General features: G+C 39.3%; 3 protein-coding genes across 5 annotated transcripts; 1 reads left to right on the forward strand and 2 right to left on the reverse strand.

The window, feature by feature from the left end:
* Nucleotides 1-3,244: 3,244 nt before the first annotated feature.
* Nucleotides 3,245-7,233, reverse strand: ogg1 (8-oxoguanine DNA glycosylase; the record flags this gene model as incomplete). The annotated part of the gene is made up of 8 exons (XM_083895028.1): nt 3,245-3,282; nt 4,410-4,545; nt 4,628-4,677; nt 4,762-4,909; nt 4,984-5,162; nt 5,580-5,759; nt 5,849-6,204; nt 7,124-7,233. 8 exons carry the CDS (start codon nt 7,231-7,233, stop codon nt 3,245-3,247), a joined length of 1,197 nt encoding a protein of 398 aa, XP_083751154.1.
* Nucleotides 7,234-9,159: 1,926 nt separating this feature from the next.
* Nucleotides 9,160-21,123, reverse strand: ampd1 (adenosine monophosphate deaminase 1 (isoform M)). Of its 3 annotated transcripts, none has more exons than XM_083894823.1 (15): nt 20,994-21,123; nt 16,855-17,020; nt 16,445-16,598; nt 15,306-15,471; nt 14,984-15,203; nt 14,485-14,614; nt 13,641-13,835; nt 13,299-13,430; nt 12,838-13,001; nt 12,530-12,656; nt 12,218-12,381; nt 11,933-12,053; nt 10,649-10,822; nt 10,090-10,200; nt 9,160-9,711 (listed from the first exon to the last, which is right to left on the reverse strand). In XM_083894823.1, exons 1-15 carry the CDS (start codon nt 21,013-21,015, stop codon nt 9,556-9,558), a joined length of 2,202 nt encoding a protein of 733 aa, XP_083750949.1. In that variant the 5' UTR covers nt 21,016-21,123; the 3' UTR covers nt 9,160-9,555. The 3 variants fall into 3 exon arrangements, with proteins under 3 accessions (XP_083750949.1, XP_083750950.1, XP_083750948.1); XM_083894824.1 differs by lacking the exon at nt 20,994-21,123 and adding an exon at nt 17,887-18,013; XM_083894822.1 differs by lacking the exon at nt 20,994-21,123 and adding an exon at nt 17,220-17,343.
* A 3,981-nt stretch (nt 21,124-25,104) lies between these two features.
* On the forward strand, nt 25,105-26,962 carry rassf11 (Ras association domain family member 11; the record flags this gene model as incomplete). The annotated part of the gene is made up of 3 exons (XM_083895029.1): nt 25,105-25,143; nt 25,391-25,503; nt 25,596-26,962. The coding sequence occupies exons 2-3, from the start codon at nt 25,401-25,403 to the stop codon at nt 26,960-26,962; spliced, it is 1,470 nt and encodes a 489-aa protein (XP_083751155.1). The 5' UTR covers nt 25,105-25,143; nt 25,391-25,400.
* Nucleotides 26,963-27,971: the final 1,009 nt, after the last annotated feature.

Genomic DNA, 27,971 nt, shown 5'->3' on the forward strand with positions numbered 1-27,971 from the left:
CTCGCCTTGCACAACTCAATGCATTCACTCACACAGTGTTGAAACAGATTGGGAGCAAAATGTGTTTATACAGTACATTTCATTCCAGGTGGAAGCACAATGTGCAGAACAAAGCAACCACACAACTATGTGGAAAGTGAAAAAAAATGTAACATAAGAAACTAAAACAACAAAAATTCAAAGCCACTTAACTTAGGACCAGCTACTGATCGGTTAAATGAATGCCATGTATATGAAACAAAAATAATAGCACTTTTTTTTAAAAGGTAACGCATTGATATGAGGTGACTTTTTCCTCCCATTCCTGTTTTTAAATGTTCCAAATTGGTGCTGCCCTACACTAGAGGATAATTGGCCAGATTTCGGTCCCAATCTGGTCCTTCCAACAATTGTGGGTGTCTTCTGATTTTAGGCTGATTTGAACAGATTATCTGGCCAAATTATCCTGTAGCGTGAGGGGTTAACAGACACAATTTTAACGCCATCAGATACATCAGCGATGTTGCTGGGAAACACAAGATCCAAACGCAGCTATACTGAGAAACACAGAGTCACGTGGAGCTGATAGACTTCATCAGCTTTGTGTAAACTCATTTGACAATAAATCAAGTGAACAAAATCATCTTCACATCCTGATAGTATCAATAAACAAAGTCTGGGGGGGAAAAAGTCTCCCAGCTGTTTTCTATTGGCAGTGCTCAGTTATTATTATCATCACTATTAGTCTGGATTGTTCATTCTTCATCTACGTTTGTGTCTTAGTCCCAGACCAAAAATGGGCTCCATGCACGTTCACACTTTGCCGCTTTTCAGTGATGTGTGTTATTGTTCCTGAGCAGGAGCAGATGTTTTATATAACAGCATCTGACACAGTACCTAATATGGATCAGATTTAAAGGGAGTTGTGTTGATTCACCTTAGATGTGGTGAAACCCAGTGCAGCTGGAGAAAGTCATGGGGAAGCCAGTCCCCACATTTGGGGCCCAGATTCGGGGAGATCATTCATTCTTTGGTGTCTAGACAACCAAAGGGGCAAAGCCACAGGAGAGAGACAGAGCACAGAGCTGATGGAGGTGTTCTTTTTTACATCTCATGCGTGCAGATAAACATCAGCATCTTCACTGTTCTTAATCAAATAAAGGCTTATACTGTGGTAAAAATGGAATTATTTCTCCCATGTACTGGAATCACTTCTGAGCTGACTGTGATCAAGCATCAGTGTCTTATAGATTGGGGTGAAAGAAACAGCTCCGTCTGCTCTGGTGTTACATTTCAGAGGCTCCGGCACGATCAATTCAAACAACCAAGTGGAATGTATTCTACACATTCCTGGACAAAGATGGTATAGAAACACAATCCACACTGCGAGATAGCATTAGGTGTGTTGTGTTAGGTGCATGTCGGCGTCGGTGCAGCAAAAATCTTTCCTTTTTAAGGATCTGTTAATTTTAGAAGCTTTAAATAAGGCTCTGCTCTGACTTTATTTAAAGCCCACTAAAAACTCCTCACATGTATCAAGTTGTCAGGCAAAGGTGCCATACGTATAAGTTACAGGACTGACCTGCATTATTTAAGACAGGTAGGAGGACACACGGGTGGAAAGTCTCTTAATCAAGTTCTGTAATTAAAGCTTGAGTCAGTGATTTGTTTCTGAAACATGTTATTGTTGGATTCTTTTTTGTGGCATTGTTGCATTTAAGTTACTGTTGTAAGTTACTGTTTTTCCTTCTGTTTGGCACTTTGTTGCATTGTCTTATTTGTTTATTTTACTTTTATTTTTATTTTATTTTTTTGTTTTATTTTTATTTTATTTTATTTTTATTATTATTTTTATTTTATTTTATTTTATTTAATGTATCTTTTAACTCTTGTACATCTACACTTTTACCTCCCAATTGTTGCACAATAATTTCCCTCGGGATAAATAAAGCATCTTGAATCTTGAATCTTGAATCTTATAATTTGCCCAAATCTGGATAACCTGGCAGACTACTTCACCAAATTACCACATTTTTTTCAGTGACTCACGCATTCTTTTCCCCTTTACATTCATTAAGGAATAATGAAACCAATCAGCAAAACAGAAGTATACAAAAGATCTGAACATACTAATAAACATATCAGACTTGAAATCAAGTCCAGAGTCAGTCTCAAAGCCCACTGGAGATCATTGCATAAGGACAAAAAAAAAAAATTGGATGACAGCATTACTTTACTTAGTAATTATATCATTATTTCTGTTATGTAAAACGTAATCCCTGTAATCCCACTACTCATTAGTGGATAAGGGGAAAAAAAAATGACGGTAATATATTTTGGGTTTTTATTGGGTAACATTACTGCTCAAAACTGAATCCTAAAAATATCTGTTTATACCTGAAAATGTGGTAAAAATGAGAATATGCACAAACACCTATAAGCATTTGTGCATACCATTTTTGGTGAGGACACTCTGAGACGTAATACATCTCCTAGCCCGATATCCTAACCCTTAAAATATCACAATAAATTGTCTAACCATAACCCTTAACCTGAATTATAGCCCTAACACCATGTATTTACCCTCAAAAGGGCATTAAAGTTGTGTGGACCAGTCAAGGTGTCCTCACAAAGACAGGTTGCAATCAAAATGTGTCTGGTTTCCCTGACTTCAGAGGACATTACATGTACTTACATTACATTCCTGAAGACCAGTTAGTGCCTAACTCCAACCTAAACCTAGTCACAATTCAAATCTTAGCCCTAAACTTATCCAGTTACTCAGAAATATGGTTCTGCCTCATTAGGACCAGGTTTTGGTCTCCATGAGGACTACCGGTCCTCACAAGTGAGGTCACAAATACAAGTGCACACACAGGTTCCAGATTTCTCAGACTCATCTACCACAAAATCACATTCAGATATTGTTGTCATCCACAGACAAACAAATACAGTCTTTTAACTGCTGCACATCAGAAACAGACAGAAGCCTTGTCACTGTTGCTGATGTTCCCAATGTGGCGCCCCCTGGTGTCAGTATGAGAAGCTTTAAGAAAAAGAGGGCAAGTAGATAAAGATATACTCTGCACTCCACAATTCCTCAGGGCTGAACACAAGCTGTGACCCACTGCTTACATAACACACAGGTTACTGTGGTGTTGTTTTAGTCTGTGTGTCATCCTGTGTACAAATACATGCCCTCAAGAACACATTCACCTTCCATGTTCTCCAAACTCCACACTTTTGTTTGTTTTTGTTTGTATCTTCAATGAGACTCTGTGTCCCAGCTTTTGTGCAGCTCATCTGGAGTGAAGATGAAAGCTGAGTCAGTCATTAACTCACATGGCTGCACACCATTCCACAAATATAACAAATGCCCTTATGGTTGTGTGCACATAAAATCACAGATGCAGCTGCTGCATGCATAATGTGACTGCTCACATATCATGTCATATGTATATATATATATATATATATATATATATATATATATATATATATATACATATATATATATATAAATATATTGTATGTATATATATATATATATATATGTGTACATACATATACAAGACCATAATGGCTGGACAAAAAAACAGTGTGATTTGATTTCAAAAGTAAAAATAAGTTAAAGCAAATGGCAGATAGTAGTGACATCATCTGGCATTGCACCACATACTGCCACCTTTTGGCCACTTCTGTCAACATTTAAAAGAAATGTGATAAATTGTTCCTCTGTATTGATGACTATATATTTTGCTTGTGCTCAGGTAGGAGACTGGACAGAGCCCAGAGTGGAGCTACAGGGGGGTAACATTTGTAAATCTGTACTCTCTATTGTGTCTATTTGCTTTTACAAAACCTAAAGTGTCTTTGTGTAGGAGCTTTTTTTGTATTCTTTTGGTATTTTTGCCAATTTCACACATATGGTATTTGAACAAACTCCTCAGCAGAGCTTTTCTGCAATGAACTTCAAAGTAGGTCATGTCAGTCTGGACATGATAAGGATATATGATAGGATATGATCACCTGCCACCATCAGTCTCACATGTGTCTGATTATCCCTGCCTCCCTAGTGTCTGTATTCCTGCTGCCCATGTTTCAGGGTTCTTTTCTGTTTGCGTATTACTTTTGCCTTCCCCTTCTTTTTTTTAAAATCCCAACAACCTGCATTTGAGTCCTACATTTTCATAAACCTTGACAATTTTAAGATGAAACTCTGAAATAGCATGTCTGCAGTCATTGTGATCTAGCCATGTTAAAAGACAACCTCACATGACAAGGAAAACTCTAACTTTCAATATACCTCACAAACTGGCTTCGTAGTACAGCTGTTGGTAATAGGAAGGCTTGTTTACGTCATAGCACCCTTTCCTTCTTGACACACTTTGTTGCCGACTTAGTCTTCCCATGCTTCACTGTCTCTTCACCTTCCATCTTAATCCTAGTTTTCTTGCATGTGGTCCTCGCTACTTCTTCTTCATCCTCTTCCTCTTTCTTTGGCTGCGCCAGACTTAAAGTTTCTTTCAACTTTTGGAACTTCTTCAGGTCAGCACAGAACAACACCTAAAACGGAAGGAGACACTTGTAATAGGACACTGTAAAGAGTGAACTTAAAAAAAGATTGTGAATTTTAAATAACGCTTACAGACTGTGCCCAACCAGCATAGGGACCCCACAGGTTTCTGAAAAAATTCCCTGTATTCAAAATATAACATAGGATTGTGTTAAAAACAAGTCGTTTTGTTTATAATCGCCTGAAACTGATGTGTGAAGACCAACCAATATCTCTATGGAGTTTATCAGTGATGGTCTTCTGTGTGCTGCCAGAAGCAAATTTGTAGTCACGCTTAGCAATCTGCCACACGTGAGTGTCGACAGGCACGGCCTCGGCCTTGTCCAGTGACATCAGACATACACAGTCTGCCACCTACAAGATGAAAGAAAGCATTCATTAAACTCATTCATTTAAACATTGAATAAATAAATAACAGGCTGCTGTACCTTAATGCCTACACCGGGGAGAGTACGCAGGGCATCACGGGCCTGCAGGTACGGGACACTGCGCAGACCTTTGAGCCACTGGAGCCCATGGGTTTCCAGAATCTGCTTCGCACTCTGCTGCAGAAACCGAGCCCTGTATCCAAAACCAAGATCCCTGAGACGCGCCTCTATACTGCTGTCTGCCCATTACGATTGAAAACATTAAATAGCAATGTGTTTCAAGATCTGGTACATTTACACACATACTACTGATAGTAATACAAACAGAAGTTTGTGTCACTGAGAGATAATCGGAAATTTTAGAGTTATTAATCCACTGCTGCCTCTATCAGTAAGTTCAAATGTGTCGTTTTGTGACTTCAATGTTTGAAATCCTTCATTAGGACAGGCAGTAACTTACCAAAAGGCAGCAGTGGACCAGCAGCCCCTGTGTCCTTGTAAGCTAAAAATGCTCATTTTCTCTATGTACTTAGGTGTGTGACAGTGAAAGGTTTACAGACTTCAGTTTAAAGGCTGTTTAATAGTGAGATAAAACCACATTTAAAAGAAACAGAACTACACTATGCACTTTTGAGAAAGGAAGAAAAAAAACACACCTGCAAGCGCAGTCAGGGAAGGAAAATCATAGTAAGTGCTTTGGTCCAGTTGGCACAGTGGGCTGCCAAGAGCCTGGCACAGTCTTTCCACCATGCCCTGGATACGGGAGATGTGGTTGTTGGAGGTGCAAATGAAGGAAAACAGGCATTCAGTGGGGTCCTGACGCAGCATTCGCACACCTGAGCAAGACCAAGTTACATATTTAAGACAACAAACACATAATACTGACTGTTCATGTGTAAGCGTGAGTGCACCAGTTTGCGCTAACCTGTGAAGATATCTGCAATTTGCTTGAAGTGAGGGTCTGCTTGTCCCCAGTGAGTGTGCAGCTCCTCCAGATTTACGTTCAGCTGGAAGTAATCTCTCAGCATCTGTTCTTCCTCCTTCACTGGAGTCACGGCCACTTGCTCAACCTCTTCTTCCTTCACTCCCCCTTTGAATTTCTTTTCTGACTTGTTTTCCTCCGGGGAAGATGTACCAGCTCTCCTCTTCCTGTCACATCCCTTATTCTGTTCTGCTTTGTTTTTATAAATGTGGTACCACAGGGTATCATCGGTCTGGGTCAGGGTCCACACACGTCCCCCTATCACTCCGGTCCAGTGGCCCTCTGACGTTTCTCTCCATCTATGGGGTGAGATTTGTGTCATTGCTAAGAACAAGAAATACAGATAGATACACTATGTAAATAATAAATGGGGGGAAAAAAGGATATCGGAGGGAAAAAAACATTACAGGAAAAAAGAAATGTGTCAAACAAAAAAACAAACAAACCTAAAACATGCTAAAAACAACAACCACTTTAATCTAAAATAGGGTAGGTGCCCAAGAAAGAAAATTAATTGTGATTTACTAAAATGGTGTTATGAGAATCAGTGTGGTGAATTGGTTAAGTGATAAGAAAACTATGGCTTACTTCTTTTTCTTCTACTTCTCAGTCTTCTCAAATGATATTAAATCAGTGGAATTCCTTCTAAAGCCTTGTATTATAGATTAGGGAAAAACTGAAAATACATTTTGAAAACAACCGATTGAAAAATAGTTAAGGCCAAAACTGGGGAGAGTGAGTAGACCTGGCAAATCTTTTAGATTTTAAGTGTTAAAATGTTGCATTATGACATAAATGTCGTTTCTTTTGTTAAATGGTAAAATATGTAGATTGATTGATTGATTGACATTTTTCCATCTATAAGAATCCCTAGAAAGTAACTGACATTTATTATTATGTTTTCATTTGTTCAATTTCAGCAATTCAGGTAAGAAGGGGTGTTTTTGTTTAGAAAACAGAATAATCAGTTTTCTTTCTGAATGTATGATATATTGTTCCCTAAAAATATTTGTTTTGGTTTTTCTAGATAATTCAACAACCAAGATAATTAGCCTTAACCAAAATCATAAATGAACAATTATTCTGGATTAGCATGATTCTTTTTCTGGAAAAAGCATTTTTAAATTAACTAGATACTCTTGATCTTTTATTCCCTCCATGACAACGTGAGTAAACATGTAGTTCAATTCAAAATGTGTCTGATTCTGCTCGTCCTACCGAAAAGACTGTCCACAGGCGAGAGTGAGCTCGAGACGCAGCTGTGACTTTACACAGTCCACAGATTTCCATAAATGTGTCCCCGATGAAAACACGGCATGTCTGGCCATTTGTACGCAAACCTCTTCGTTTCTACACGCTACAACAATGCCACACTGATATATTATTGGTGTCTTCGTGGGAGGAAATTAAAGGCTCAGTGTAAGTGTGAACAGCGTAGCCAAAACATTGAGAAGGATCCTACTTGGAGATACTTGAAAACATTAGCAGCATTTGACAACTTTGAACTTTCACGGAGTTTAGCTAGCATTTTTTGTGATGGACAACAAAGACCTTACACTGCGTTAGAAAGACGCATGTAAAACACGTAATTTAAAACATTATCGAGTGCAAATAAGAAGTGATTATTGAACTAAACGTGTGTTTTGACAATTGTTTGAAACTACAGTAAATGTGTTTACACCATTACAGTGAGCAGCCCTTTAACTGCCTCTTGTTTTAAGGCGGGCGCTAACCTGCGTCAAAGTGCATTACCGCCACCCACTGTACTGGAGTGTGGAGCAGGTAACGGGCTCCTCAATGTTGTGATGAGGATGTTGTAGCTCCTTCTACATACTGAGGTAACGTAAAGCTAATAACATTGACACCACTCTCTTCATTGATAATGTCCTAAATATGATCAACACCTCAGAGAATTAACTTAAGTGAAGACGCGAGAAGAGGTGAAGATGCTCAGTTCAACTTCAGTTCAGACTGAAAAATCAGGTTTCTTGTTTTATTAACTAATCATTTGATTCATCATTATCAACTGTTCATGTATAATTATTATTGTCATTTGTGATTTTTACCTTCAGTTGTATTTTCAGATGAGGACAATGATGCAGACTCAGGATCAGAGGTGAGACAACAGCTGCAGCACCTCCCTCTGGACACCCGAGGTACTGACCCAAACATTGCTACATATCAAAATGTTAGAATATTGTTTTGAGTCTGTGTGTTTGTCCTCAGAGAATCATCCCACTAACATGTCCACTGTCTGACTGAAGAGGAAGTTCATCTCTCTGGACGACCTCCTGCATGTAGGTCTTCTTTCTGATCGTTCATCGTGAGTTTTCTTTGATAATAGAGGAAAAATAGTGATGGATCGCTTTCATGAGATTAGAGAAAATGAACAAATTGTTATTAATCATTCATTGATTTTCCAAACATGTTTTTTGCCTTTAGTATAGTCAATTAGCAAGAATTACTGCTCATTTTATTTTCAGACTCCTGTAAACACAAACTTGTTTGACTTGAAAGCAATTTAATGTTCAAGAAGTTAATGAGATTGTTTTTTTTTTTTTTTTTTTTTTTTTTGGGGGGGGGGGGGGTGTCACTTTGACTTTTGATTGTCCAAACTAAACAGTTAAACTGAGAGTTCAAGTAAATGTTTGTGTCTGATTTTATGACCTTTCCTTCAAGTGCTATTGACCTCCACCAAGGAGGTATGTTTACGCTGGAGTTTGTCTGTCTGTCTGTAGTGACCAACATAACTCAAAAAGTCACAGACGGATTTGGATGAAATGTTCAGGGAATGTCCACAATGGGACCAGGAACAAGGGATTACATTTTGGTCGTGATCCATAGGTGCCATCACTGATTGCAACGTTCGCTGGCCAGACAAGCAAACAAGCATGGTATTTCTGTTACTCGGTTTAAATGTAAAAACAAACGATCAAAACGTGCACAGGTTGAGCTAAATTCGTTTTTTAAAAGGGGGGCGCTGTTTTTCCAGATTTTTTGGTTTTGTCCGAAAAACGGATTATAATTTAGTACCCGGACCATAAAGACTCAGTAACTTCATTAAGTTTGCGTTAAGTTTGTACTTTCTTGGAAACACGTTTATTATTTTTTATATTTATCTTTACTGTCTTTGATACTGTGACAATGTAAATCATATATTACATGACAAAACCATCCATCCTCCACTGGAGGGTCACGTGCCAATCTCAGCTGACACAGGGCAATAGGCGAAGGGACTCACTAAGACAACCGTGTGGCTCTCACTGACAAAACATCTGCCTTTAATCACACAAATGGAAAACTTGGATATGAGGCACCTCAGCCTGGCAATGTGAGCGTAGTCACTGTTGCAATTAGTCAAATAAATAGCCCTGCCTCAAAATACTATACACATACAGTATACATGTATTTTTGTCACATTTTATTTCTTTTCATTCTTTTACATGATGTTTTCACATAGGGAATGCACAGAGTGCAATGTATTGTACATGACAATTATACAAAGATGTGCAGATGATTTTTTTCCTTTTCCAAAGGAGAGAACATCAGTTAGAAGGCTGGTTTCTTTGGGGCTTGCTTGATTTAAGATTTACTGTGAAAAACAATTGTAGCTACTGAAGAAATGAGCTGGATGTCAGAGTTGAGTCTGTTTAATCCGTCTTCAGGCCCTCCTTGATGAGGTTGAGCTCATAGCACATGGTCTCAAAGCGGAACGCCATACGGATCTGGGCCACATTAGTTTTACGGATGTCGTTGCCCTCTGGGCCTTCCTTCAGGTAGTCCTGACCCAGGAAGTTGAGCTTCTCCTAGAGATGGAAATCACAGGCACATTTGAGTGAAATAATTGTAATCACCTTCGTTTTTCAGTGCAGAAGCACCACACCAATTATGGTTTTTCACCAAATTGGTTGCCATATTATCAAAAGAGCTATTGATTAAAGGACCAGTGTGTAACATGTAGGGGCATTCATTGGCAGAAATATAATACACTACCAATAAGGATATTTGTGTAAGTGTATGACTGCTTTATCAGGCATGTCAACAACATCCTTTCTGGTTTATAAAAGCCACTATATATGCCTGACACACTGGGGAAAGGTAATTCTTACACACCGGACCTTTAATTGTGTGAAAAAGGTCAACACAGCAGCACCATGTTTAAACGTCTCCATCAGCTGTGTTACCTCATGAGACAGGCTGCTCTGCAGCACGCTGTTTCTGGCAATCTCACACATGTCACAGGTGCTGAGCTTAAAGACCTGGGCTGCAATGGCGTACTCCTCCATAAGGGGCTCCTGTGGACAAAGACATAAACCAAAATCAAAATAATCCACAATGTTATCTGCTGCTCATGTTTTGAGGGTTGTGAGGGAAGCTGGAAACACCATACACAGACCCTGGACAGCCATTTCAAATAGCAGGTCTTCTTCAATAGCACATTCTTCAATCACTTTTTTAAATTATGCTCCCATGTAGAAGAAAAAAGACATTAAAGTGTCACACGTGATGTCACATACCACTTTAATTTTTAAAATGAAAAAAAAAAATGAATTTAGAGGCTGTGCATGATCTGACATAGGACCCTTTTTTGGCATTTTCTACTATATTTTTGTGTGAATGTGCAGTATATACAGTAACATTGCTATTGCTTGTGGGTGGATGCACATAATACAATGGCTGTAACACAGTAAACATCACTGTATACAATATCATCAAAGGCTTTCCCTCCACTTCTGCTCTGACCTTTGTGTAGTGGAACTGCATGGGGTCATCGGTGGACAAAGACACGACCAGGCCTTTCTTTTGGAACTCCAGCAGGGGATTCTTAGCGTACTCCAGGAACAGGCTGTTGTTGCTGAGGGGGGACATAGCGATCGGGATCTGGGTCAGGAAGTACAGGTACTGCAGTACGGGGCTCTGGCGGTGAAAGGTTGATATGATCAGTGTACAAGCTCAGGTACAGTTGATATTTTGACTTGATCATTAAAAAGAAAAAAAAAAGACATAAAGGGCAATGGAGTTACTCGATGATTACAGAGAGCATAGCTCTTAAATCTGAGACTGTTAAAATTGATGCAGAAACTCACAAATAATTAATACCATGACCAACAACCCCTGAAAGCAGCGTGAGGTGTTCAAGTTCATCCAGTCTTTCTCCAAACATTAGCAACTTTACACTGATACTGAGCATTTTAGATCTCAATGCTAGACACGGCACCGTTAAATGCTGAAGGTTCTTATTAATCAGCACAAAAATATAATATAACCAGTGAACACATATTGTGGTTATGTAATCTTTACATTGCAGTGCAGTAACAACAGGGTAAAAGTATGGTCATCATTGAGTGATAAGGAGGTCATTTCTAATGCAATTTCTTGGTACTTTAATAGTGTTTTAATAAAGACAAAATACAGTAATACCGTGTTATTTAGTAGGTAACATCCAAATACCTTTACATGAAATGTTTGAGAATCAACATATCACCATGGTATCAGCATAACATTATTTTACACTTTAAACAATTGTTATTATTTAAGTGTTAACGAGGTTAAATGAAAGATGGACAGATAAGTGATTTATAAACAAATCTGAGATAATATCCACTGATGCTTTTCAGGTGGTGGGAGCAGAAATTAGTGTCGAGAAGAAAAATGTGGAAAATTTAAAAAGCGCAACCCAATGAGAGTGATCGAGTAAGTCATTGTCTTTCCAAATGTAATGCATGTCGCTCAAATGTACCTTACAAAAGTCTTTGCCTGTGACAGAGGACATAACATATTAATCATCTTTAATTCAAGTTATATAAGTTGTGTCTGACACCCCGAACTGCTGCATAAATGTATGAATGTGTGTGTGTGTGTGTGTGTGTGTGTGTGTGTGTGTGTGTGTGTGTGTGTGTGTGTGTGTGTGTGTGTGTGTGTGTGTGTGTGTGTGTGTGTGTGTGTGTGCTGCTGAATTAAAATGTTCATGCACAAGTGAGACGATAGGTAGAATCTTCCATTTTGTCTCATTAAGAGAGGACTAACCTTCTTGAGGTTGAGGCCGTGGGAGATGTTGTCAGCGGTCATGAAGGCAGCCAGGAGATGAGTGATGGCACCAGCCTCACCGCAGTGAGGCCTGAACATGAACGTGTTCATTCCCCTCTGCCTGCAGAGCAGACAACAAACATGTCACTCAGTATTTATAGAGGACAAGATGGAATGTAAAGAAACAAAATGAATCAGCAAGAACTCAAATGGAAACAAAGAACATCCTACTTTTAAATCCTGCACTGCAAATATAAACCTGTATGTTGAGACAAAGTTACTTACATGCGCAGCTGGTTGAGCACAGCGATGTTTGCATACATGTAGTAAATGTAGTAGGTATAAGAAGGGTTCTTGGCGATGTCCCACTCCTCTGGTTTGGGGCTCTTGCATGAGAACATGTGACCACTGTGTTTGGACTCATCGTCCACACTGTCAAAACCTGTCACCTGTGGTCCATGAGAAGAAAATAAAAACATTTCCAGGCCTTCACCAGACATGATATCTGGTCATATCAGCTGTCCACTTTCAAGTTGAAGAAACCAAAGTAACAGCAAAGATCACAGATCTAGATGTTGGATCTTGTTTCTGACTCACGTGTTTGAGGAAGATGCTGAGCTCAGGGTTGGACTGTGGGTCGATGGTGGCCTCGAACACGGGAAGGAAAATGTTCTCCAGCATCTTGCCAAAGTGGGGCACAAAGTCCCTGCCTCTGAAAATGTCACTAAGATAAAAGAAGGACAAATCAAAATCCCTTTCAGGCTTTTGCATGATTATACAAAAACAAACAACAGGCCTTTGGTGGAGTGTTGTGTCAGCAAATGAGATGCTGTATAATGAATCCACAGCAGGGTAAATAATTGGCTCATGGGTCCCATGACATGCAGGAAAGTTTGAAAACTTACTAGATCCTGGGCACTTGAATCATCCATTTGAGGTTCGGTGAGAAGACTCTGTGCCTGACAAACCAGCCTGAGAGTTTGGTCCACTCAATGGGGTTACTGCCATAGATGGACAGGCGGGGCTCGGCGTACTGGTACTTAGCATCCTCGAGGTCACTGGCTACTTCCTGATTCACACAAAAATTTAATCTGCTTGAGTTGGAATTTTAGGGTTCCTACTTCTTGGTTTTCCTTTTCACATTACATATTTGTATTGTTGGAATTGGAACAACAATAAACAATGTTGCTTCTACTTTTGCTGACTCTGTTGTTATTGTCATGATTACTGTATGCATGTATATTTTTCTTGTTTAAAGCTACATGGGTGGGTGTACACAGTATTGTTTAGACTGACAGAATCATTTATTTTCCTAAATTATACATGCATTTACTTTTTTGAGTAATTTGTAGCTACAATATCGTACTTTGATAATGGTGGCGAAGTATTCTCCACTGAGGTGGTTCTCTGTCTTCAGGTACAGGTCACGCAGCTCGCTCGCTCCCACTGGGTTGTACTTGGCGTTGAATTTATCAAAGCGCTGGAAGGTTTGTCTGCCCTTCAGAGAAGCAAAAGAGGCACAGTCAAAAGATATGTAGATTTAAAGATAATGCAATGTAAATGTGTTTTTCTCAACTGTAACAAAGAAACTTTTTTTACACACTCTGGTAAAAGAATTGATATTTTGCAACACTACATGTACATTTGCATTGTCTTTATCATTATATAATTAAAATAATCACTGATCTACGTCCATCATGGAACATACAGCGTGCACATCCAGTGAGTCCACAGTGAGGTCATAGGGATGCAGGTGGAGAGTCTCAAACAGCTCCCTCATGGTGACCTCTCGACCGTTAACGTTTTGCACGACGCGCTCTGCGTCCACGCGATAGGACCTCTTGATGAAGCGCAGCAGGTGCTTCTGATTCATGCAGGCAGCAGCGTGGATGTGGGTGTCGACCTGGCAATGGCAAAGAGAGATGGTAACGAGTGAGGTTTGGGGTTCAGGTGATGCTGCAATAACTCTGGTGGTCACACGAGGGAAGCAAATACATTCACAAGGTGAACGGCAGCTGTGAGTCAGGAAAATACTATTACTGCAAAACAAATTAACTTTTCTACATGTTGATATTCAGTGCACTCCTGTAGTGTTCAGACATTCTGAATTATCGTTTTCCATTTTTTCTTGAGACCACAATGTATGACTGAACAAATATGAACAGAAAATACGTACTTTCCGTGAATTGTAATTACAATTTAATCAGCTTCAGTTCAATATTTACTGTGTAATACATTTAAAAGGTGATGGACACCATACAAATGAACACTACTCACTTAAATAAAAGATTGTTTTTTGTTATGTCAAATGTTGATTTGATATTAGTTAATCTAATGAGATTGGTCAGTGGAGGAAGTTCAGTTTATTAACAGTTTTCCAAATATAAATTCCTGTCATTGTGGGAATTGTTCTCATATAACAAATTGTTATTTTAATGTCCAGCCTAAGGAAAATACACAGGGGGCTATAGGCTTTAAAGTTGATTGGGTAATATTATATATGTGTATATTTTGTGTTAAAACATATAGCAGTGATGATGATAAATGAGTACCTTCCTGCAGTTGTAGAAATCCCTGTGGGGGTTTATCTTGAGCTCCTTCAGTTCCTCCATATCATTTAGCATCTCATGCACGTTGAACTTGGACATGAGGAACTTAAGACGGCGGTGAGTGTAAGTCTTACTGCAAAACAAAAAACAAAACTAAACTAAAATGCACTGCAAGAGGATCAACAGCTTTCCTATACCAATGGGGGCTTCAGTGTCATATATTCAAGTGTTTGTATTAATGCAACACATCATTTCTACTTTAAGAAATTATGAAAATGTCTGGAATTTGTATGTTATTTATACATCTCAGTGGCCCCCGGTTGGATCCTCAGTACCCCACACATACACAAACACACTGAGTTATGATGACAGAGCAGTCGTCCACGGTGGTCGTCTAAAAGGAGGCCAACTGTCATGACTTTAAAAGATCAGGGTGATGCAGAAGTTGAGCCTGGGTGAAATTATTGAGGAGCATATTTTCTCAACATCTCAAAACACTCACGTTGGGCCCTGCGCAATGAGCGCAATGAGGAAGTTCATATCATCGATGAAGGTGAGGTAGTCGGGGCAGGGCAGGTCTTTGGGCTGATGTTTGTCAGCAGCTGCTGCGTCATTGTACACGTATATAACACCATCCTTCATACGAGCAACGTAGCCCAGATTCTTCGGCAGGTCCTTGGTATCAAAAGGGTCTTCCCCATTCTTTGGAGGAGATGTGAAGGCTGAGGATAGACACAAGATATGAATACAATATTACAGTTTATAACATACAACTAAGGTCATTTATGTCCCTCACCCTGATCCGGGTGTCTCTTTTTCCTCACCTGGCTGCACCTGATCCTCAGGTTTGAAGCTCTCTCCCTCAATATCGCGCAGGTACTGGGAGGTCGTGCATGGGAAGCGCTGGTAGGCCAGCCTCATGTACTTCTCCCTGATGGCTAAGGCACGGTAAATACCCTTACAGGACAACTCAAAGTCATCCATGGTCACCTAAGAAGTAGACAAAGTTTACATATTACACAATCTCAAATACAAGAATTAAAGGTCCAGTATGTAACCTATTTTGCCCCCTGTGGACGTCTGAGTAATTATCAAAACACTGCACTGTGTCACCTATAGTCCCCCTTACACCCCCAGTCTCACACACACACACACACACACACACACACACACACACACACACACACACACACACACACACACACACACACACACACACACACACACACACACACACACACTCTCTCACACACACACACACACACACACACACACACACACACACACACACACACACACACACACACACACACACACACACACACACACACACACACACACACACACACACACACACACACATGTTGTTTGTATGTTGGTCCTGGCTACTTGTCCATGGTGGACACCACATTACACAGCTGGGACTGGCCCCACTGACCTGTGACCCTAATGTGGAGGATAAAGCAGTGGACAATGAATGAATGACGACAGTAATCAGGTAAAAAAAACAACAAAAAAAAAACACTTCAAAACAGGATAGATTTTGGGTGTAGTTTCTTAAATAATATTTGTATCTCTTACTAAAAAGATTCTTAAATATGAACTTATTTATAGACAACAGTGTGATATTCTGCAACATGTGATGTAGTCAGTATCCGAATATATGTTAATAAACCCACGGCTAAAGCAGAAACCTAAGCAAACCAGTCGACTCCTCCAGTGCGTGCTTCCCTCTCTATTTGTAAATGTCAAAGCCACAGCCATGAAACCTAAACCCTGGACAACTCTCAGATGATTACCACAGAGACGCTTTGTGGCTACTGACACACTTTGTAGAAAAAGCTGTTGCTAAGCCCAATGAAGGAAGATTCTGAACACATTTACTCTTTCCCCTTCTCAATATCAGTGAATAATAACATAATAACTGATCAGTTGATCAGTTAAAGATTTCCATGAACAGTACCCCAGATGCATAGTCTCCTATGATGGCCACTCTCTGGAAGTCAGGCACTTCCAGGTAGGTGGGAGTGTCCACTTCCGCTACAGGGGGTGCAGCTGCAAGTGCAGCGCTACCTTTGGGCACAGCCATGTTGAAGCAACGCTGGTGCTTCTTCTTGCTGTGGACAAACACACGTGAGGTTTAGTGTGCTGGCTCCGATCACCGTCCAAATGTCCGAAATGCTAACCAAACAAATTACTGTTAAGAGTTAATGTCAATTGGAGACATTTAGCAGTGTTTTGATATGATTTATATTGTGAATTTGGCCGTGATTGTTTGTCATCTTTAGAAAGTGGGTTTCCCTTTAAAAAAAAGTTTGGGCCTAACAGATTTCATCATGCGCCGACTAATAATAACTAAATCACAAGTTTCACCGTTTCTCAGCATTATCCTCAGTGTGCAGATGGTGGGCCATCTCATGATGGAGGATGGGACAGTCTTCAGCCACATCAAACATGGAAATCTCATCACGGACGTTTTCATCTTTGGTCTCAGATGCAAAGACGCTCTCCGCGAAGGCCCGCATCTTGTCATCGGTCTCTGTCGGACACAGCAGAGGCATGTTGTTCTGTCACTGAGAGAAATGCACTCGGCAACATCACTTAGTAGCAGGTCTGGGCCATGGAGCAAACCACAAATAATTTCCTGGACACTGCAAAACCACTGCTACTGAATTCCGGACATAACATGGACTATAACGGATCATGACATACAAAGCATATGCAGGACGTTCCCCAACCTGATGTGCACAGAGTCCAGCACACATGCACTGCATACATGGCAAAAGATTGACTCAGGTCTGCAACTCTGACCTCCAGTTTAGGCTGCAAACACAGAGTCCCATGCATATACAAGAACTGCAGTTACTAAGCACTGACATACTGTACACACATACACACACACACACACACACACACACACACACACACACACACACACACACACACACACACACACACACACACACACACACACACACACACACACACACACACACACACACACACATAGAGTCAATCAACTCAAATCATGTGGATACAAAATGCTGGAGCCTCTCTGATGACGACACTACAACATAATTTGTTATTGTGACTTTTACAAGTGAGGATTATTTGTACTAAGATGTTAGTGGCTCTTTGTGGTCGTAACCAGATGTTTATCACAGGAAAGGCAGGTCAAAGGTCAAATAGCTGGAGCATAACAGCACTTAAATAAGACATTTAAGTGTCATGAAAAAATTCAATTCAGGGGTGCCGACTACTTGATGCCTACAACAGATACTTGTTGCATGCACTTCATAGCCAAGAGCCCAGGCTTTCTATTCAAGCATAACTCTAACATTGCAAATATCACATGACTATAGAGTGTTTGTTTTCTACAGTATGTCTCACCCTCCGTATACTTACTCTGTGGACCTGAACGAACCAGCAAGAGATGAGCATCACCCAGAATAAACCCAAAAGAGCATGGGTTATCATGTGTTATTATTAATAAGAAGTAATTATTAGGGTTACTGTGATCCACAGCATAACAAATTATTCCAAGCAATGTACTATAATTAGTATTATATGCATTTATGATGCATCAATTAAGAAATACATTGCAGTAATAGATATTGAGGATATAAACATTTAACTGGGAAAGCAAGTGTAATGAATCAGTTGGATTAATATGCCATTCACAGTGGGGGTGTATAGTGGAGAGGGATCATAAATGTTACAACTGAATCTTCTGTGAAAAGTTCTCTGTAATTACACCTTCACAGAACAAGTAGCTCTGGCCTCACTGGTCCCCCTGCAGGAAAAAAGGTTTTTAATGAAATATGCTCAGGTGACATGACACCTGTACTGCTCCTCGACCTTTTGTAAGAAATTCATGCACATGAAGATGCTTGAAATGTCTCTGTGGCATTCAGGAACCAAATAATCCATCTGTGTCCACCTGTTGGTTCATACAGAGTGAGCGAGCACCATGGCAAAAACGTCATTTATTAATGGAGGTGTTCACTTTCAGTTCAGCTTTGACGTGGTGATGCTATGTTTGTATATGATTGCATATGATGCACAGTAATGAAGCTGATATAGAATGTGAACAGCATTTTAATAAATGGCACCTGTTTCCACTAAAGTTCACGTCTACGCATTGATTTAATAATCAAATGACAAAATGAGGTTGCTGTCACACATTCTTACAGTACTTCATGCATATGCTCCACATCTCACATTGTAATACAGGTCTTTTCCTTTTCCTTGACTCTATATCTCTCTCTCTCTTTCTGTCCTTATTCCCCAAGTGCCTCTGACTCCAGGGCTTCAGGATCCAGATCTGACACAATTATTATTATCATCATGCAGTAAAAGTATTATCAACAACTAGTCTCACTGTATTTTAATACTTAATATTTGAAACTTATACATCTGCTTCTGATCTTTATTTTCTATCTCCATTTCAGATGGCTGCTCATCTTGGAGTCTGGTTCTGCTCAAGATTTCTTCCTGTTAACAGTTTTTCCTCTCCGTCTCTCGACTTTTTTTTGGTTTCTAGAAAAAATATGCCATGATTTGGGACAGTACAAATCAAACGATTTAACTTGAAACTCGTACTTACCTCCCTCTGCAAGGTTAGCAAAAAAAAGTCCCAGTCAGTGAGAGGAGGTTGAGGGTTAGAGAGAAACAGAACAAGTGTGATTATGTGTCACAGCTAACATTAACAGTAAGCTACAGAATAAATGTCACATACTTGTTTTAATGAGACTGTTCCATTAGTGGAAAACAGTCTCATATATGCTTGTGTAGAAAACACTCAAATCACTTTGATCTGATAGATTAAACCAAACACCCTGTTCACCTAAACACAGCTCTTGTCAGCTCTCCGCTGATGCTCTGCTGGTTTGTAAAAATCTGCTGACATGAATTTGAACTGCACATCAACACTGGTGTGAAATGTTTAAAGTGTAACTCACTCTCCATCCAAGACCTGCTAGATCAGAGGTCTTTTAGATCAATCTAATGCAGTCCGCCACTTCAGATCAAGTTATAATAGGAACTGGCCAATAACCTCCTCTACCTGTAGCTAGATTATAGACAGAATATAATACTAAATAGGATTAGGAAGCTATTGTCATAAACGGTGAGCTATATTTTATTATTATTATTATTATTATTATTATAATAATATGATGATTATGACAATAAAAGAAAACATAATAACGTATGGACAACACTAAACAAGCCCATTTATATATATAATGAATATATATATATACATATATTATTGCATGTTATATTATATCTTGATACTTCTGCATTAGGTAATATATCACACTTTTAAATGTATTATATTTAATGTAAATACAGATACAGGTATATGGGTTTGTTTAGGGTTTTTATTTCAGTTGTCCATGTTTTAATTTACTTAAAGGTGCCATATGTAAGAATGTGGCCAAAAATTACTTAGTTACTACATTCAAATTCAAAATACCAAGGTCTTTATAGGTTCGTTTTCTGACGTAACTGGCAACCCGTGGTTGCTCGGCAGCTGAGACTCTACTGACTGCAATGATTGGTGGACGGTGGTAGGTGGCGCCACATGCCAAAACATGATTTCAAAACATAAACATCATTTGCAGTCTGCAAAATATGTTTTTTAATGCAAATATGTTGGCTTTACTGTTGTTGTTGGTGAGTTCAGTTTGTTATATGAACATTATTCCTGAGTCTCTGTGACATATTAGGAGGATTTTATGGCCAGTTGCTTTAGATTTATTACATAATGCACCTTTAATATTTTATTTCATTTTAAATGTTTTCTTTTATTGTCAACCGTCTCCATATCATACCAAACCCTTTTACTTTGAAATTCTGTGAACTATCATAATGTACTATAGATCACTACAACCTATCCCTATATGCTCTGTGAGGAACATTGCTTTTCTATTTTTCCCCCTCTGAAAAACCCCTGCCTCGAGCCTAGTGAAGGTAAAATTAGAAACCATGACACCAGCATAGGTGAGATTTTAACATGTGGCCGGTTCTACTGCAACAAGGAATGCAATGAAAGCTTAAAAACAAACCATAAAATGTATCCTGTTTGACATAAAAAGGTTATTATAGTTTTATGAGTCCTTTGGGTGGAAATTGGAACCAGCAATTTGGTGCAAATACAAATGACAAAGTAAGTATTAAAGTAAATATGCTGTAATGTAGTATAGGAAAGGTTACTTGTGACAACAATGTATTAGTGAGTATGCACATCTTATTAGAATTATTTGACCCCACATTGAACCTGTCATTAAAGCTGTCAGTGCCCTGTGTGACAGGAAGGGTGTGAACCTCCAGTCCGAGGATTTTTGCAACTTTCACCTGAAACATCAGCAATGAGAGTGGCATCTGGACGTCAGGGTTAAGCCTCAACTGTTTAAATTGTTGGGCAAAATGCACAACCAAAATTAGATGAATACACCATTAGTGTTGAGCGCACATTCAAGCCCCAGAGTGGTTCTGCCCACACTCACCTGGCACTGAGACTTTAGGCATGATGACGCTCTTCCAGAGAAATGCTTCCTGAGGACTGGTAAAAAAAAGGTGGTCAGGCACTGGACCCCTGTAGTAAGGAAGTGTGGATCCCTGTGCTCGGTCTGTGCGATATTAAGCTGCCCTGTGCCTCACGTGTAACCAGAACTGCCAAGATGCAACAGGGGCAACTCATATGTTTCACAATCTATTTTTAAGTTGCGTTCACTCAGGAATCACAGACCAGCACATGCACATACACAGTGTCCAGATTTTTACCAACTGCTTCCTACACCTCAACAAACTATCCTCTGGGAACAAGTACAGCGGACAACTCGAGTGTCTTTAAGAGGTTTTATTCTACACACTACTTAACACGCTACGTCTGATGATCAGTTACAGATGAAAGAAAGGAAAATAAATATGCAAAAAAGTGCTTTGGTGACAGAACTTTGAAGACGACTGCGCTTTGATTACGCACTGCACATGCTCCATACCTGCTGGAAAGTTCTACACAAAGAGAGGGGCATGAGTATGTGTGAATATTTGAGGGGACTTATTATATAACAGCCAGGTGCTGGAGCTCAGCCTGAGCAGATTCACACCACACACTACAAAATGTAAAACAAAAAACAAAAAAAACATGTTTTGTAGGTTTCATGTTTACCTTGCTTTCTTCTAAAGTGAATTTAGGGACTGTCACTTTCACTATTTCTTATGCAGCATGCTTTTTATGCAAATAATTGTTTAATTTAAAGGTGTGGTGGGAATAATAATAATAATAATAATACATAACTCCTTATATGGATATCCTGGAATTAGTTTTTATAGCACATCTTCAGGCTTTACAAAATGTATTTTTTTATCTTCTTATGTGTTGTGTCTGATTAATTTTATATTGTATAATTTTTTATTATTATTATTATTTTTAAAGGGAGTAGTGATAATTGTGCAGTCACAAAATAGACAGTTTTTATTTTATATTTGTTCATAAAAATGAGCCAAGCAAACTTTGAACTGTGACATATCTCCACATTTTTGCTCAGGTGTGTTTATATAGTTGGTGAAAATTCTAATAATGGTAATAATAATGATAATGATAATGATAATGATAATGATAATGATAATGATAATGATAATAATAATAATACATCAGATTGCCTATAGGTTGTGCTGAAAAAAGGACATAAGACACTCTGTACTGCACATTCTTATAGCCTCTGTAAACACATGTTTTAATGGAAAAGTTTTAGCAGATTAATACACAAACTAAATAGAACAGCAATCTTTGTGCTGTTGTGCTTTGGAAAGGGTGAGCAGTGAAATACTCTTTTTGCTGCAATCTGCAGTATCACCATTAGATGTCACTAATTCTCCCATATTGTACCTTTAATCACTGTGTGCATTTCTGGCAATCACTTGGCCCGCAGTTGGAGGTCCTGAGAGCGTTGGCTCAGTTCTTCATTGAGGATATAGTTGCTTTGTGACGTTCCGCTCTCCCTCGACTCTGTCCAAACATAGCGGGATGCTGCCATCATTACACTTCACTGCTGGGATGAATGAGTAACAGACAGATGACGAGCAGTACTGAGTTTTCTCTCAACATAGCAACCAGAAAAACTCATTTTTGGTGAAATTGAATGAATTACTCGCTTCACCTCTCAAGAAGAAATCCCTGACGTCTTTTCTCACATTTTCACAGAGTAACAGTCCTGGTTCTCAGTTCATCCCCAGCCACATGTGGACACTTAAGTCGTCTATTTTTAGGGAACGTGATCTTAAATGTCAGCGTTCCACTTGGGGTGGAACCCTAACCCAGATATCATGTTAGAAATGGGCAGTCAGTCAGGCCGTGGAAATAAAAATGCCAGATGAGATGAGCCATTCCTCTGAGAAGCTGATGTTTATAAGACAAACCTTAAGAAATATTAAATCCTAGATATTTTCTAAATATAATTATGCTTCAACAATCTATACCTTAGTAGAGTTACACTACCAGAGAAGGATTTAACGGTCTCTTGTTTCTTTGCAGCAAGAAGACTCAGGTTTGAGACCCGGTCAAAACAAGGGCCTTTCTGCATGGAGCTTGCATGTTCTCCCTGTGTGTGTGTGTGCGTGCGTGGGTTTCCTCCCACAGTCCAAAGACATGCAGGTTTAGGGATTAGGCAAATTGGACACTCTAAAGGGAGCGTGAGAGTAGATGGTTGTTTGTTTCTATATGTGTCCCTGTGATGGACTGGCGATCTATCCAGGGTGTACCCCGTCTCTCGCCCTATGTCAGCTGAGATTGGCACCAGCCATCCATCCTAGATGGGTGGATGTTTTAGCTTGATGTGTTAATTGGACAGCCTGCTATTAAAAGAAACTTGCGAGATCAACAATATGAGGCTTTAAGGAATTAAGTACAACTAAAATAATTAGGTTTTCTTGAGCACAATGAAAAGTGTTCTGAAGAGTTTCTTTTCGCACTGTCCAGTGACTCCGTTCATGAACCTGAACATGTTGACATGAGCACAGAGAGAGCAGGGGGTCAAGAGTTTGGCTGCTTTTTATTATCCCTCAAATCATCCCATGGACTCACATTACAACAGGTGCTTGTGCTGCCTGGTAGACGTTTGGGTAGAGTTCATTTTGCGTAGTTTTCCTTTTTTTTTTTTTTTTATCAAATAAAAAAATAATGTCACTTTGAGGAAGCAGCAAAACATGAGCCAAGTAAATATAACTGTGCAAGCAGGAACAAACCAATTTAATTTATAGTTATCCAGCATTTTATTGTGCTATTATGCATATATTCTGCAATATATTCTCTATACGACCGTTCAAGTAATCAGTAACAAGCAATCATTTTGATTTGTGGTGTTGATTGCATACATTGTGATCACTGCAGACGCTGCATGTTGTCTTGTATTACACCATGAGGACAGATTTATAGCTATTGAAAATATCATTAGGTGGTGCATGAATGGACAGCGTTGCTCTCATCACAGTTTATTTTCTTGAAGTGGGCTTGTCACCTTTAAGAAGAGTCCTAAATTCTAAAAAAAAGTATTGGAAATACTGTTTCACATTAGACGTATTTGGTTGAATTGCATTTCTAATAGCATAACAACTTCATTGGTTGGTATCGTAAAACATGGCTCTGTTTTGGTGTTGATTATTGGTGATGTCAGAGTAGATAAATATGTGGGAATGAATCTGACATCTGTGATTAAAAGGGTGCTCAAAGTTTTGCACATACCATTAGTTACATTTTATTTTATCATAATAAAACTATGTGATGCTACCCTAAGATGTCTCTATGTCTACATCTCTGTAGGAAATCAAACCTTGTTGCTGTGATCTTCTCTTATAAAGTAAGAGCAAATGATCATGAAACTTTTGCATACCACTGTATTTGCTTTATAGTGGCGACCCTGGTTGCACAGTGTACAATCTCTGCATGTTTGTGTTGTTTTTTGGATTGTAATCACACTTCCTGTTTGAATGATAAGGAGAAACACCCAGACCTATATGCACTCATAATCCTCACTTGGGAATGCACGTGTGCTGGAACTTTATGGAGTTTCATAAAACCATTAAAGGTACGATAAGTAAAATTAAACAACATTATGTATTGTTGAAGTTGCATGTTGCAGCAGAATATTCCTCAATTTAGATACAGCTAGTGCAGTTCCCCCATCTCAGACTGTCTTTAGGCATGCGGAAGGACAGAGGGAAGGACAGAGACAAACTGACTCTGCTATTGTCTCTGTCCTCTGATCACACTTCATTAGTATAATAAATGTCGTCTACAGACAGAACATGAAAGGACAGACGTTCCTTGAATTAATAAATAGGGAAACAGACGGACAGACTTCTTCTTCTCACTCTTTCCCTACTGCAATATGACAAAAATGTCTACATGTAAAGTTTAAAATGTTCTTTCTTTAAATAAATCTTGCACAGTCGTGCTGGAACCCTCTTGAAATGCAATTATTAGTTGTTGTACATATGTGATGGAAAATGGGTGGGATCATACACTGTGTCCTCCAGTAGTAAATGCCATCAGGAATTTTAATTGGTCTTAATTGCTCTTCTCTTCCTCCCAGACAGAACATTCACTCTGACAGCTCAGACGGCTTCAAGCCTCTGTAGTTCAGGCAGGACTTAAAGGTAAGTCCCAGTCATTTTATATATATATATATATATATATATATATATATATATACACATGTAAATGTATATGTATATGTATATATATATATATATATATATATATATATATATATATATATATATATATACATATACATATACATATACATTTACATGTGTGTATATATACATGTGTATATATATATATATATATATATATATATGTATATTTCTTTTGCTCATCTTGCTTTTTCTTCCATATTAGACCGGAAACAATGGAGGTGAAGGTGTCTGTGGATGGCATCCCACGTGTGGTCTGTGGAGTTACAGAGGAAACAACGTGTCAAGAAATGGTTGTAGCGTTGGCTCAAGCACTAGGTAAACATGTTCGCAGCTGTAAAATAGTAACATCATTTATGTCGTCTTGTGCTGAGCAAGCTGATAATAACTGCACTCCTGTTTTCTTCCAGGTCAGCCTGGCCGCTACATATTACGGGAGAAATTCAAAGACTTTGAGCGGTGCATGACGCCGAGCGAGCGACTGCTGGAGACTCTGGAGAAGTACGGAGAACAGGCCAGGGAGGTGCAGCTCACCCTACTCCTCAACGGACCCCCCGCCTTGGATGAGATGAGCAGAACCAACGTTGGCAGGTACCAGCCGTGCCCACCACTGAGAAGGAAAGATGCAGGAGCTAGGACGCGGCGTGGCAGTGGTTCACTGAGTTTGCATCGCCAAAGCTTGCCATCGCTGCCTTGTTTGAGAAATGAAGATGAGCAGCCAAAAGAGGACATGAAGAAACCGAAGAGGAAGTCTCTGACTCTCATGGAAGAGGCCTGGGAATGGCTGGAGAATCTGGGGAAAGGAAAAGTCTACAGTACAGCATGTGATAAAGAAAGCAGCAAGAAGTCTGATAAAAAGAACCGTACTTCCTTAAATGTTTTGCTCACTCCTGACAAAGAACACTTGGGTTGGAGTAGCAGAAGCAAAGTAAGAGGTCAGAAAGGCTTAATGTCCGACTTGGACCATCAAACGTCCTGCTGCATGGGAAGTCGGACGAAAGGTAAAGCAAGCAAACACTGCAGGAAAAGACAAGAGGTAAAATCTGATGACCGGAACAGTTCAAGCTGTGCTATCATCGACGATGAGAGAAACCGTCTCAAAGAAACAGTTATAAGTCAGCTCGGCAGTTTACAGGATTTAGAAGCCCACGTAACACGTGTAGACAAACAGATTCTTGAGCTTGAGGAAAAGCAGAGGACCAGAAAGGCTGAGCAGGAAGCCCAGCAGAGAATGGCTGAACAGGAGATTGAGCAGATCACGTTTTGGGAAAATGAATTAAAGGCAGAAGAATGTCATGAGAAAGACTTGCAATGTCAATTCCTTCAGATTAAGGCAAAAACTGTAGAGTGCAAGGCCATGCTGGAAGAGTACAAGCACAAAATAAAGGGGCTTGATTTTTTTGCCTCTCAAAATGTTGTGGCAAAAAAAGAGGATTTAGAAAAAGTTGGAGCAAATGCTACCACCGAGGTTTCAGCTAAAGATGCAAATCAGCAGCCATCTGATCGAGACAGGGGTGTAAATGTTAACAGGAAGTTCCTGCCCAGAGACGCCTCCAACGCTCCTCATGCTCTCGTTTCTCCCAGCCACATTAAGGAGCGGCGGCCCACGGGACCCACAGAGCTCAGGGAGTGGTGGAAGAGCTGGTCTGAGGCCCAAAACATTCACTCACAGGCTAAAAAGATGATTCACCGCTCTGAACTTACAATATATTTGGGCAGCACGAAGGATGTGAATAAAGGAATGACAATGAAAACGGAGGAGAACATTGAACTGTGATAAAGAGAATGTGGACTTTATTCTGTGCTGAGGAGCCACCAGGAGGAACTGGGGATCTTTGAACGGAGTGTTTTGGGATGGAGCCTCTCAAAAGATCTGTGGCGAATTCCCTTCCTCCTGAAACCCAGTAGTTTTGTCTTCTTCATTGTGTCCCCTAGTGATTACATGAGGTAGCAGGTAGAACTCCTGGTCCTAGACACTGATCTAGTTGCTTCACATTTTTAAAAAATGCTTTTAAAAATATACCTTTATTCTCTAATAAAAACGCTTCTATAGCATAATTTACTGTTTGCAAATACACCTTTGATCATAACATTTCTTGTAAGTGTATAATCAGGACTTTGCTATGGGACACAAACGTGTGTGAAGAGGGAAAGCAGATTAATGTTTCTACAGAACCAGATGACTCAAAACAGGGAAAGTGAAATGAACTCAATTATTAAATTAACTTCATTGCTTACAATGGTGTATTCCTACTGCAAAGTGTGCAGTAAAAATATTAATAATTTACAGAATATTATGCATTTTCACTGTTCTCTGCAACTGGTCACCGGTTTTCACAATAAAATCTGCTTCATGATGTGCAGTAGTCCATGTTATCGTTGGAAAAAAAGAAGAAAACAGCTTGTGATTTTCATAAAATTTTAATTCAATTGTTTCATTCAAGACCATTAACAAAAGTACATGTGAACCTCTGTATGTGGTTCAGCTGAAACCCAGTGATCTCTGAAGTTGAAAGCAATTTTGACTGTAACTCAAATGTGCAGAGGCACAACAGTTCACCCACCATTTCTTCAGAGTAGAATAACCGATATCCTGAATTTAAATGCTTTTTTTGTTTTTTTTAATTGAATTTCTAATACTTTACCTTTCTCATTTAAGTTAAATTTGTTTTATTACGTCAGAAGATTGAACTTCCACTAAGAAAAAAAAAAGCACACATTACATAAAGTATAATTCAACCCACAGGTCTGGGATGCATATTATTAATTCTACTAGAAAAGGCAGC

The sequence above is a fragment of the Microchirus variegatus genome, assembly GCF_963457635.1.
Source record: "Microchirus variegatus genome assembly, chromosome: 9".
In the NCBI taxonomy this organism is placed as follows: Eukaryota; Metazoa; Chordata; class Actinopteri; order Pleuronectiformes; family Soleidae; genus Microchirus; species Microchirus variegatus.